Below are 14273 nucleotides of genomic sequence, written 5' to 3'. Positions count from 1 at the left end.
GCAGTGCTTCGAGTTGTGAGTGCAGTTGGAGTATGTTTGAGCACATACACTCCAAAAGGTGCAATAGACTATCCGTGGAGAGGTTGAATGATCTTCTATGTTCATTACAACCTCTATCTTACACAAAGACAAGTTTTCGACCATGACTCCACCCCGATCACACTAGAGGAGGTCGATCCAGAATCTGAGTGGATCACTAAGGCTATGGATCCTATCTTTAGTGACGAGGGCCTTGATTAGGTTGATCAGGCAGATAGAGAGACTAAAATTGTAGCCATGGCAAAGGAGGAGTATAGAGCACATGCAGATAGAGGCACAGTTGATGTTGGTGAGGGTGGCATAGTTTCACAGGCAGAGATTATGGCTACTACAACATCCAAGACTTACCTTAAATGCATTCATAGGAGCGATGCAGGCTCATGTGAGAAATAGATTCGTAGTTATTGTTTTGATTTTGTTTGGACCATTTGATGTCATGGATTTCATATTCCATGAATTTTGTATACATTTGACTATATTTATAATGTTATACATCTAAGCTTGCTATTTCCTTCAACTACAATTTGCGTTTATACTTATGTGATCAATGTATACTTGTGTATGTGATCAAATTAGCTTCTATTCGATGATGTTATTGTGTCTTTAAGGTTTGTTGTCCTCATTTTTGTTTTAAAAAATGAAGGACCACTACGGTAAAAAATTTATGAAAAAATTGAAATTTTTACTCTATGGCACGCTTCCCGAGGCAAAATTTCGACTAATCCTTGGACTGGCTTGATCCTCAGTCCATTCTCGAACTACATTTCGAATTTCGTCCAATTTTGGGTTCATTTGCTATGCCTTTCCTTCAATTTCGGGTTTTAAAACCCAGACTGCAGGTGGGGAATTTTCTTCAACCTGCAAGTTTTAATGATATTCATTGTTATGGTCTTTGTAGGGGAATTTTTTATCAATTACATGTGCACTTTTATTTTAAATATGTCACTTGTAATTTATTTTAAGTTTCCCCTTTGTTGTTTTTATCTTTTTAATTGTTTTTTGGTCATTTTTAGTTAAAATAGGGATTTTTTGGCTCAACTGCAAGTAAACTTGCAGTTTGTTCAAAAAACCCCTACTTTAATGGTTTTTACATGTAATAGGGATTTTAAATCCCCATTACATATGTGCAAGTGTTTTTAACTTGTTGTAGGGATTTTATTTCCCTTTTACAAGTATTTTTAAACTTGCAGTTTGCTCCAAAAAACCCGATTTTGACATGAAAGTGCATTTTTGACAATTTTAAACTTGTCATTTGTCCAAAAAAACCCGATTTTGGCTTGATGAGTGAAAAAGTGAAAAATTAAACTTGCTATTTGTCTTAAAAAACCCGATTTTGACATGAAAGAGGGAAAAGTGAAAATCGAACTTGTTGTTTTCTATCTAAAACCCAATTTGCTTCATTTTGGACAAATCGAACTTGTCATGTGTCTCCCAAAACCCGATTTTCATGCAAAATTGATTTGTTGAAGATTTCAAAGCAATTTTTTGTGGAGATTTTTTAGGGAAGGAAGGCGTTTTTGCTTCTACCATATTTTCATGCAATCATCAACATCTTTCATGCCAAATGGAGGTTATATTGACTGGTTTTTGGAGCTAAATCAGCAAAAAACGTGGTTCTTTAAACCCACATTTTGGGCGTTTTTACTTCATAAATCTGCAGTCTCCTTAAGCGTTTTGTCTTCTTCTACCTAGGCGTGGAGGGTGAGAGGGTTTTCGCACCATTTAATGATGCCGTTGGAGTTTATTATGGTGGCCACGTGATTTCCTTTGGCCACGTTTTCTCCCTTTGGCAGCGTTTTCAATCATTTGGATCATTGCTTCTTCCTCTACCTTAGGCGTTTTGCTTGGATGCACACTCTCATTGGCATTTTGGTCCTCCAAGTTTAAGATTGCTGCTATATTTGGGGCTTTTTTACAAAAAACGTGATAAGGGTTTGATATTCCGGTTGTGCTTCTTCATCTCAAGAATTGTTGCATTATTGGAGAAGCATTTTGCATTTTTAAGAAAGGTATGTTCTCCTTCCTTTCTTCTCTTTATTTTATTATTTTCTTGTTTTCTTTATTTTTCGTTATTAGTTGCATTTTTGGTATATGATGTTCTTCCCCTAAAAATTGGTTTTTGTGTGAAAGAAATCTTCCCCTTGAAATGCAATTGTTGAATTGCATTATTCTTCCCAAAATTCCCTCTTAAACTTGTATTCGGGATTTTTAATCTCGATTACAAGTTCGTTGGAAATTCTTGTTCTTCCCCTACGGTTAAGAAATTTAACCATTTTTGGTTAAAATTTCAAGCTTGAAAAGTGTGAAATACCCCTCCCTTGCAAATTCGGGTTTTAAAAACCGGATTACATGTTGAAGAGTTCTTCCCATTTTCATAAAAATGACTTTCCCGGATATTCTCGTTTCTATTCATTCACGTTTCCCATATCCGTACTTTCCATTTCCATCATTTCCCGCAAGTCAGAATCTCATTTTACGTCCATTTCTCCATTTTCGAATTTACAAGTATACTTGTATTCGGGTTTTAAAACCCCGATTGCATGTATGTCCTTTCCAACTTGTATACTTGCGAAAATTCTCCTAAGATCCGAAATTGGTCAAAGTCAAGATTTTCCCATTTCTACATATCTCCCCTCTTCCTCTCACAAAACCGTGAAATTCAGAGATCAAAGTTTTACCCATTTGAAGAAGAAAAAATGATATTTGCAGCTGATTATGATGTTGCCTTAACTCTTTTAAGTCTTCATCACAGCATTCCAGGTTCACAATCAATGTTAGATTTGCCGGCATCGCCAACTCCAAAAAAAATGAAATACAAATATGACAAATACCAGAATGAGGTTGCACCTTCCCAGGTTTCTTCTCCTTTGGATCGCATCAGGGACACGGAAATAGGGCACGTTGATATGGCTGAATTCATCAACAGGGTAGAAGATCCACAGGATAACAACTTGCAGCGGCTGTTGGACAGCCATATCCATCATGCATCTTCTTTCCCAGTGGCTGCCCTAGAACCTGAGTTTGTTCTTGCATGCGCCCATCATTTTGACAAAGAGTCAAGAGTCATCAAAAATGATGATGGTGAAGCTATAATTCGTCTTGATGCAGATACAATCGAGAAGGTCTTCAAAATACCTCCTGCACCTGTTTATATGGAAATCACCAAAGAAAGTGCAGCAGAGTATTATGTGAAAAGGGAAAAAGATTGCAAGCGACACATCAATAGGTGGATCCAAGAGCCACGTCCTTCCTTCTCAAGATGGGCAAAGTTGTACCGTTGTGATTTCAAGTGGGAGATAGGAGACACCATCACTCTTCTCAGCAGGATGATGGGCCTTGAGCACTCTAATGTCTTTGAGCCATGGATGTATCAATTCATCATGTTCATACGGCAGTCGCATCACATTTCATGGGGTGAAATCATCAGCGATGCTTTGTGCGAACAACTTGCAGCAGTTCCTACCACTATGACCTTCTTCATGAATTCTTATCTAGTATATTTAGCAGCGTCACTTAGACACTTTCCAAGTCTTTCTACCAAGGGTGATCGCTCGCTTATACCAGTTTGGGAATATTATGACCAGTTGCCATTGAAACCTAGCAGACTACATTTCAGAAGAGTCCAAGATGCATTCTTTGGATATTTCATGTGTCAGTTTGACGTGGATCTCAGAAACAAAAGAGTATCAGATGAGGCATGGGTCAAGGTGTCTGAGTATGGGTGTTTATTCCTGCAATTTCCCACCTTCACCTATATGAGGATTGGATGCTATGATGGACAGCCATACATGCTTCCAAGATACCCAACCGATAAGATAATTTTCATGGAGTTGGGAAGACAGATCATGGCTGTTCATACTTTTCAGTCTGCTAGACACAAGGTTGGAATGGGGATCTCTAGCACAAACCCATTGAAAATTGGTCAATACTCCCTTGTCACATCTGTGAAGGCTAAGGCCATGGAGGTTGAATTGCAGGAAATCAAGCTTAAGAGGTTCAAACCTAGAGCTGATTTTGATTATAGAGGTATGAAGGAGAAGATCAAGAAATCCTTTGTGCATGTTCATCGCATTGAAGACATCTGGGTAGATCTCCGCACGGAAGCCGAAGTTCTGAAGATGGATTACTACAGGCTCACTGTTGAGCAAATTGTTGACTTGAACTTGGCGGATATCCCACAAGGGATGATCAATGACGGGCATATACTTGATCCTGAATACATTTCACGAAGGGTTGAGGAAGCTCCACTTCCTTTGATCCAATGGTCACACAAGGAGTGCGTCTCCATCCTTGACAGATTTCAGCCTATCTTGGCCAACACTAACGCATGGCTGAAAAGTAATGCTGTTAGACTTATCAAAATCAAGGTTGGTAAAGAAGATGATTCTACAGGGCCTCTTGGACGGAAGTCTGAGATTCAAATTGATAACAAGGAGGGTGCTTCATCTTCAGGCACAAGGATCAAGTTACGAGTTAGTCGTGCAGTAGTGCTTCCTCCTAAGGAGACGACTACTCGTGGGAAGGAGAAATCACGGTTCCATGTTCGGGTGATCGATTTGGATAATCCAGAGGAGGGGCAACAATCTGACGATGCGCCTAGGTTTCCAGTTTCAAACTCGCCTCACGAGGTCATTCCTCCAGTTTCCATTGAGACGCCTCTTTCTCCTCCTGATTTGCTCATAGATGAGTCTCCCCAGAATGCAGTTCCCATTTCAGCATACGAGCCTTCTCTTGATCAACAACGAGAAAGTGTGTTGAAAGTTCCTGAAGATAATCCCACTTGCATTCAGTTATCAGAAATCGATACTTCCACTTCTGGTTTTGAAGAATTCATGAGGCAATCTTCATGTCCATTGGTAACTGAGCAAACCGTGGTCGCTATTCAAACAGATATTCCTCCCAGGGTTACCACGGTAATTCAAACAGAAACTGCTTCTCCTTTGCCTACAGCTCCTACTGGAAGTGAGTTGATGACTTTGCCTCCATGGCTTAGTTCTTTCACCCCGAAAAGAAAGAAGCAAGAGATCTCACCTGATGCCTTTGACTACCAGCAACTCAAACAGTCCAGATCCAAAGTTGCTAAGAAGGCAAAGACTATCTCTAAGGTAACTGTTGATAGCAACAAGATGAAAGTAGCTGAAATTGTGGAACCTATTGCAGATAAACCACTTGATGAAATGTCAGTTGCTGATTATAAGGTTACAAGGGTAGAATTGGGCAAGCAAACACATGAGGTCATTAAACATGATGCTCAGTTTTCTGTTGCTTCACTAGTGCAAAGGTGTGACGATCTCCTTGCAAAGAAAGACAAGCTAGAAGAAGAAAACCGACAGCTCATGGCAGCCATTCATAAAATCACAAAACCTGCTGCTGAAGGGAGTAACTCCATAGGTTCTTCTGGTTCCCAAGAATCAATTCGTGGAGTGGAAAGGGCTGCTCAGAAAGTACAAGCACTGGATTCCTGGGTTGATCAGCTTCATGATCAATGTATTCAAGTGGTAAAAGACATTTTTCAAATAATGTCTAAGTTGGAAACCATTGAGGAGAAACTGGATCAGACTTCTAACACTTTCAAAAAGAATCTGGAAAGTGTTGAGAAAAGTCTGGCAATCTGGCGTACCATGCCCCAACAACAACTGAGTATTTTGCAGGAGCACGCCATCATCTCTTCCAGAGTCATGTACTTGGAATTTGAGGAACTCATGGAAAACAAGACCCTTGTTCTTAAATCCCTCATTGAGGAGATCAGTGATGCAAGGAGATTCCGGGATGAAGTCTATCGAGGTATTGTCTCACATTGTGAAAGGGCCTCTTGCAATATAGTAAGTCAGGATGGAGAGCTGATTCCAGAAGAAGAGGTTCTTGCTGATTTACGAATGAGGATTCATAATGAATGGAGGAGCGAACAATTCTCAGCAGCTTCAATTCAAGCATTGATGAAACACCAAACCTTTTTGCATGAGATCCACTCTATCCTGGATAAAGACAATTCCGCGCTCCTCCGCTGTCACGACACTATTGTGAAGACTATGGTTGTTGCTAAGAACGCCCATGAACCGAATCCCAAGGAACTACAAGCGAGCATCCTAAAATTTCAAAGATTCGTGTCTTCACAAAATGTAACTTAAGTGTTTTTCAATACTTAGTTGAATTTTCCCTCTTTTGTAATCTTTAGTTGTAATTTTGTTTAGACAAGTTACATGTAAAAGTAACTTTTGTAAAATGCAAGTTACACATTACTTGCACTTTTGTAATTACATGTAAGGCAACTACAAGTTGTGTCCGATTAGGACTGTAGTTGGAATAAGTCTTAGTTAGTTAGAGTAACTCTTAGTTAATTAATGAAGTCTCAGTTATTTATTAAATGAGTCTTGGTGGTTGAGAGAATCTCTCAAGTTAGTTAGGATCCTCCCACCTTTTTCTCAAGGCTCCTCTTCTATAAATACTTGAGAGGTCCATTGTAATTATCATCTTTTGGAAAGCAAGCAAAAACTCTGCCAAATTTACAACAAGAAGTCTTTGAGCTTATGTATGTGAATTGAAGGTTTTGAAGAATAAGAAAGAAGGATTACTCAAGTTTTGAGTCTTTGAGCTACATGTTTGAGTTTGAATCTTTTTATTTCTTCTATGCAAAGTGTTTCTAAAGGAGCTTAGTCCAATCTGATTTGAAGTCTTTGAGCTGCAAGTAGAGAAGATTAATTAAAATAGGAAAATCTCTAGAAGGAGCAGCAAGTCTTTGAGCTTGCGTCTATTCTTGAGGAAAAATTACTGTTTGATAAGAAATAGCAGCAAGTCTTTGAGCTTGCATTAGTTCTTGTCTTTGTGTTAAAAGAATAAATTATTCCAGTCTTTGAGCTGTTGTTTTTTATTCGTTGTAAAATTTAGTATAGCAAAGGGTAGATAGGACTTCCAATAGTCAAGTCTTTGAGCTTGATATTGCTGTCCCGTCCCGAAGGAAGTGACGGAAGTCTTTGCGCTTTCAGGAAACTTCATTTCCTTTCTCTCATTTCACTTGAAAGTAGTTACTGTTGTTCGTTTTCAATCGCTATCATTTTCTGTGAAGAGAAAAGGATATTGTCTTTCTTGAAGAAAGAAGGAAGACTGCTGTCCCATCCTGTTTTTATTTCAGTTTTAGTTAGATAGGGGGAGCCTTCCCTTAATTAGGAGAGTTTTTACTCGTGTGCTGTGGTTGAAACCACAATTTTGTATATTTCCCCCAAGTGTACAAAATTTTCAACCAACAAGGTTTATTTAAAAAAAGTGCATGAAACAAGTTTTAAATCCTTAAAAATCTCTAAATTTCTTGGGTTTTTCACTTTGCCAAGTCTATGCCAAGTTTTTTTGCTGAGTCTCAAGTCCCCAGTCAAATCACCCTTGCCAAGTATGTGTCAAGTCCGAGTTTTGTTTATTTGATACAAACTATAGGTTTTATTAAACAAAAATTCAAATATTTAAAAAAAAAATGGAAAAATTACTTACCCAGCATAAGCAAATGCATAAATCCTCCTTTCTCACACTTCTTAATTTTCTACTTATATTTGGTGGTTTTTGGTTGTGAATTTTTATTTTTATTTTTTTGTGTTACATAGTTTTTTTCTGGGCTATACCAATGTTCTACTGATATCTGAAATTTCTGCAAAATAACCCATTTCATGCATCCCAAATGTTGGACTGGGTATCAAACTTGATGATTGCACCTTAAAGTGATCTCACAAACCAATTCTCATCCAACTGCAGGTGTCTTACATAGAATACACAATCACACAAACCATATATATCCAGGTATTATTCATTATCATATATGTTGTACCCAATCATATCTTAACCAAGTTTCTCTAAAAATATTGTGTACATATTAGATACAGTGCTTGTATTGTATTCATGCATCTTTGTCCAATAGGCCAAGTGCTAACATTGAGTCATACAAAAAGCCGTCCAACCTCTGTGGAGACTAAGTGACATATTACATGGTGGCAAGTATCTGACGTCTTAACTGGAAGTGCCTTGCAGATATGAATTTACTTGTCATGGTTGTATTATTTCTACAATTTTCCATTCACTTCAGTTTGGCCCTTAAAACTGAATTGTTCCTGATCCAGCTGACTGTTGTAACAGGCTTCATGAAAAACTTCTGCTTATAAAGGTCACCATAGTAATGTCCTACTAAGCTGTAATGTATGAACATTGTTCAGGTTTACTATGAGTAGTTCGGACTTATTTGTGGCTTTCTACAAGAGCACTTGGAATTACCTAATATTTACACCACAGAAAGCTTTAAGGTGTTAACTATTGAAATATAAGAAAAAATTTATCTCATGAAGGTGCAATTGCACAGAAAATTAAGATATTTTGCAATAATAAAAGATTAAAAATTACTTAACAACATTTGTGATAAACTAATTACAACTTGTTGAAAAAGGTGGAACAAGTATAGCAGCTTGATGATCATGCAAAAATAATCAATCAGTTATATATCATCTAATGCACAAATGTAGGCAAGATATAAAATACATGCAAATATATGAGTTGTCCTAATGGGAGATCAAAGAATCTGCCCATGTTTGCTAAGGTTCAATTCTTGTGGGGAAGTTCATCACACGCCAAAAGTTTTGCACATGGCTTGTTCTACCTCAATAAATAATGCAACTGAGATTATGGTCAAGGATATAATACCTGCAGCTTCTTGGCCAGTCATTGCATCAACTACAAGCAGAACCTCTGTAGGATTCACAGCCTTCTTAACTTGCTTCAATTCATCCATCATGGTTTTGTCTACCTAATAACAAGAATCAAGATACATAAACATTAAAGTTATTCTCAAAACAAAGAATTATTGACTTCTGAAAGTAGAGAAATATCTCAAATAAATAGAGATGCTTCTGTATCCATTCATCTCTATGATGCATTTGTAACATGTTAGACATTACTATTACATTATCCCAGCTCACACTTTCCTCACTCAACCTGGTCTTTTCTATAAGTGCTTCTTTGTGAGGGCCCAGACACCTCTGACTTGTACTTTCTTTAACATTTCTCTTAATGTCTGCCAACTTCCAGGTTTGCAAAGCTTAGCCTGCTGTCCGGGATTGGTAGGTAGTTAAGATAACTGATCTAAGTGCTTCCTGTGGTTGCTCCTTAGGTTTCTTAATTTTATTTTCTGCTCTAAATTTGAATTAGGTATGCCAGATGACAAGTCTTCAAACTGACCACACCAATAACACCAGTTGTTCATTCAAATTTTAATATAACCGGACTCCAATCTGAGCTTATTTTCCTATATGTGAGAAGCTTTCAATAAATGCAGCTATGATATACACAAACTATCTAGGGAGAATCCAGATCAAATCAGATGTTTATAAAGAACAGAGATAGCTATGAAAAATTTACAAAAACTTTAATCAGAACATGTAGTGGAAATAAGTGTCAAGCATGGCTGCTACATGATCCTTGCAAATATTTCAGTAGATATGAAATAGTAGGAATTCAGTAAAAAAGAGTTAATGTTGGGAATAGTGGTGTTAAATCATCTTAGGATATTAAAAGTCTCTAGGGATTACCCTAAGGTGAGCAAGCTTAAAAGAATTGCTAGTTATTTTACATTACTTTAATGGTAATAATATTAAACATTATTTTCTACATATGAAGGTTAAGAAACGTTTGTCAAAAGAACAATGTTATTGGCTTGACCTATGTTGGTGCCCTTATATATAGGCAAATTTTCCTTTTAAATTGGCTGTGACTGGGTCTGGGTAGTGCGGCTACACCAATTAACACAAACAGAAATTTTAAAGCCTCCGGAAATTTGCAATTCACTTTTTTTGGAACCACCTACTTTCTTATGCGTCCACGTCGCAGGCAAAGGTACCGCAATTGAACAAATGCCACTTCTAAATTATTTTGCGACATCCCTTTGAAAGACTACACTGGAAAACCGCCTCCAAACTAAATGGCTGCAATATATGGCCTACTAATAAAGTCTATAGATTTTTTTTTTGGATTTTCAAAATAGAATAAAATTATTGTTTATTCCAATTAAACTGATTCCTACAAAAATATACAGAATTTTTTTTTTTTGTTTTCTGATCTGCTTACAGAAAACATGGAATTCCTATAATTTGACCTATGAGTGAAGCACCCCAAATAAATTAGAAGATATCTGCCCTCCAATTCTTGATATTCCAAGAGGTTTTTGTCCTCAAGGAGAGATGCTGAAACAAAGCTCTACAACAAGGTTTTCTAGAAATTGATAATGATAGAATGATTTGTTTTTTCCAATATTTGTTTTTTTAATGGTTTTTCCATCCAACCCTAAAAGTAATTAAAATTTACTTTTTATTTTATTTTTGAATAATCATCATTTTTATCTTTTTAATTATTAATTACATTTTTTTAATTGAATATTCACCATTTTTTCACTTTATAATTTTATTTTGAGTTTTTGGCTCCATTTAATAATAATAAATCATCATTTTCCAAAGTTATGACTTACTGTACCCTTTGAAGAACTTAATAAATTATTATGATATAATTCCCCTGCAAATTCTCCCTTCAACTTATGGGAAATAAAAGGAAACTTCAGGTCCTCTAATTCGATTTAGTTCAAAAAAGGGGACATTACACATAATCTAACAAATAGCAGTTTGAGCATTCCTATTGCTTTTAAAAAAGAAAACTCTGATATTTTTGTGTTGGCCCCAAGCTTCCTCATACAAATTGGAAGTCTTTCAAATTCAGGGCTTTTGTGGTCAAGGCTATTCCTGCCAAACTAGCATTATCTACAAATTGTAGGTGAGTAATTCTGGGAGCACTATCAACTACTTGTACTCCATTTAAGGATCCTATATCCTTGAGGTGAAAGAAGCTTCTACCTAAGGCTTCAGCAACAATAATGAAAAGTAGGGAGCAATGAATCACCTTGTCTGAATCCCCTTGAACCCACAAAAAATCCTACAAGTTCACTATTTATAAGAACAAAATATCGAGGAAAGCTAATGCAGCTATAGATCCAATCTCTCCCATCTTTGTGGAAGCCAATTTTTTCTAGGATACAAAGCAAGAAGTCCCAATTGACCCTATCAAAGGCCTTACATGTCAACTTTGATTAGCAAATTGCTTTTATTTTGGTAGAGATCAAGTAGACCAGCTCAGGAGCTATCACTATACCATCACAGATTTGTCAGCCTTCAACAAATCTACCTTTTTCAAGAGAAATGGTTTTGGGCAGAAACTTCTTGAGATGATTCACCATAACTTTTGTGATGAATTTGTGGACCATATGGCACATTGAGTGGCATGTATGCATCGAAATAAGTGGTATCTTCTTTTTTGGGAATAAGAGCAATAAAAGTGGAATTCAATTCTTTTAAAACTTTCTTTCTTTTCCTGATTCATGAATTGCTTCAACAACTTCTTTACCAAAAAAATTCCAATAGAGTTGATAAAAACCTGCAAGAAATCTCTGGCCCCGGTGCTCTATCCAATTTTAAAGAGAAAATTGTCTTTCTCACCTCCTCAGATATTGGAGTAGTTAAATATAGATTGTCTGAATCTGATATCAGCCTAGGAATGCGCTGTTGAATTTTCTTTCTTGAAGTTGTTCTATCATGATCAGTTTCAGTGAGCAAATCTTTGTAGAATGATTTAGATTCCCTGCCAGTTTCTTCTTTGCTTGTCAAAGTTACCCGCTATTGGAGTAGTGATTTCAAACAACTTGTTATAATTTATTTTCATTATTGTTGTTTTGTGCAAAAATGTTGTTATTCTATCCCCTTCCTTATGTTAGTTGAAATAAGGTCATTATAAAACTAGTTAGTTAACTTCACTTTCTAGGTTGACCTATTCACATTTGCTTAAGAATACTTAGGCTATTTTAGAATTTTGTCTCACCTGATGTGGTTGAGACATGTGTCCTCATCATTTGAGACACTAATTGCATGCATACTTGCCAGTTGCTCACAGACTTGTCAAGTGAGCTAACAAGTGCTTACTTTTGGAGTAGTTAATCATTGTGTTCTTCCATCCCACCTCCACTACCTTGCCTATATATACAAGGCTTCTATGTACATTATGATCAATTAGGCTTATTTGTGTGCTCATAGCTTGTGGAAGTTTAATCTAGTTCTTTCTTTCTAATCCTGGATAATCCCAGCATGGCATCAAAGCTAGGTTAGCAAAACTCTTCCCAAAATCCCTCATCTAGCCTAGTCAAGATTTTCTCAGAGAGCTAAGTAGACCTTGTCATTGAGTCCAAAAGGCCTAAGATGGTCAAAAAAGTGTATCATTTCGTCAAAATCAACACAGACAATTTTTTGCAATTTTTTATCCCCAAACTCCTATATTGTATGGATTTTTTGTTTTTGAGGCAAAAAAATATTTGCAAAATTAAAGTTTGCAAGTTCAATGAGAATTTTTTGGGGTTGAAGCTTTTTTGCAAGTCAACATCAATCCTTGTAGGTCTAGTTCATGTTTGAGCGTTTTCATCAATTTGAAGGTTTCATTCTTGCTTTGGGCAATTTTCAGCTTGCTTCATGAAACCTAGGTTTTCAAGAGAATGTAAAAAGCTATTAAGTTTCCTCAAGTTGCTATTGACCTTTCCCCTACACGGGAAAACCTACTCCATCTCTGCATGTGGGCTCGGCTTCTATATCTCTCATAGGCAACAAGCTTGTTAATAATACTCTGCACTATCTACTTTGTTGTTCTCTACACCAGCCATCCTTGGGATGAAAGAGAGAGTTTTGTAAAGAATCAAGCAGAGGTGCTTATGAAGGCAATGGCTTTTGTGAATGTGGCCCTATTTTCCCAAGAGAAAAGGACATACAATGAAGGCGACAGTGAAATGAGCTTGCATTTGTGGTTGGAGAGAAAACATGTTTTACCTTCACCCACATTTGGCAATGAATCTACTAGAAAACGGCCTCCTCCACCCATGCTTAGCCCGATATCTACTCACTATCTTTGTTGGCGAATGTGACCTGATGATATTGCTTTGTACAAGCTACGCAAACCTTCCTCCTACCCACATTTGCAATCCATGTGCCTTCTACGCTTGTTGCTCCACTCCACCACAACCTTCTTCCGACGTTACAACCAAGTATGGATTTGTTGTTGTATAGATATAGCCACATACTATTTCTTTTGTACCTCTATATCGTAGTAAGCATCATTTGGCACAATCTGCAAGCAAGACAACCCCATGGCAAGGGTCTATTTGAGCATGAACTACACAAGCTTATGTGCTTTGAATACCAAGTAGAGGGATCAAAGTCAATAACTAAGTTTTGTCAACATATTCTATGGGAGATGCGTGGACAGATGGCTCACAAACTACGTTGAACTCAAAGAGGCCACTTCACAATTGGTCCAATGTAATGTCCCCTTATTAGATATAGGCCAATTTAATAATAATTAATCTTATGTTAGATGAGTGTAGTCTTGTGAGGACAACCTGCACCCAAAAGAAAAGAAAACACCTACATACATGTTCAATTATAATTAGACCTAATTCTTTCTAATGCAAAAACAAATAGACATTGGTATATGAGACATGAGAGGGGTTGCGTGGGTCCGTTATCTACCAATCCCAAGGAATGGTTGCTTCTAACCTCCTTGCTAGATTTGGCGGCACATGTTGCTTGTCCTTCAAGCCCATTACCCATACGCAACATCTTGTGAGTTCGGCATGGAGAGTGCAATCTGGTTCCTTGACTCCAAGGGTCCTTATGCCCACTTGTGAGCCCCTTGTCACCACTGGATTGCACCTCAAACCTCTTCCCACAAGATGCAGCAAATAGATTGAACCACTTCTTCAAGTGCATACATCTCATATGGAATATAACAACTTATAAATATATATGCATATTCCTCTAATTAATGTAGTTTGCTATACTAACGTTATTGTTATGCTCTCATACTTCTGTTTTTATTATATATATAATAACTGTTATCAATCCTTATAAAATTCTGCTCCTATTCTGAATTATAAATTGTGATTAATTCTTACATAATTCTGCTTTATTAATACATTACAGCTTAACTTTATTTCTCATTGAATATTAGCTTATAAATCTTCAATAATGAATTGCTTAAATTATTAAGTAATGCCACATACCTGGCCGTATGTTGTTTGCAAGTATAAATCAATTTCATTGAATGTTTTGAGAGCCAGACTTATCGCCCCCTTTCTTGTAGTTGGAACGATTGTCTTATACACTATTCAATGGCAATGGAAGTCA

At 36.9% G+C, this 14273-nt stretch overlaps 1 protein-coding gene across 1 annotated transcript in view; it reads right to left on the bottom strand.

Annotated features, from left to right (window-relative positions):
• The window catches only part of LOC131064871 (signal recognition particle subunit SRP54, chloroplastic), a 213632-nt gene that overhangs the window by 143577 nt on the left and 55782 nt on the right, over positions 1–14273 (bottom strand). The window contains exon 7 of the mRNA XM_057999170.2: positions 8713–8815. Within this exon, the coding sequence (XP_057855153.1) occupies positions 8713–8815 (103 nt within the window). The remainder of the gene's footprint in view (positions 1–8712; positions 8816–14273) is intronic.

Source organism: Cryptomeria japonica, chromosome 5 (assembly GCF_030272615.1).
Source record: "Cryptomeria japonica chromosome 5, Sugi_1.0, whole genome shotgun sequence".
NCBI classification, from domain to species: Eukaryota; Viridiplantae; Streptophyta; class Pinopsida; order Cupressales; family Cupressaceae; genus Cryptomeria; species Cryptomeria japonica.
The sequence above is the reverse complement of the archived record's forward strand: the minus strand, read 5'-3'. Positions and strand labels throughout refer to the sequence as shown.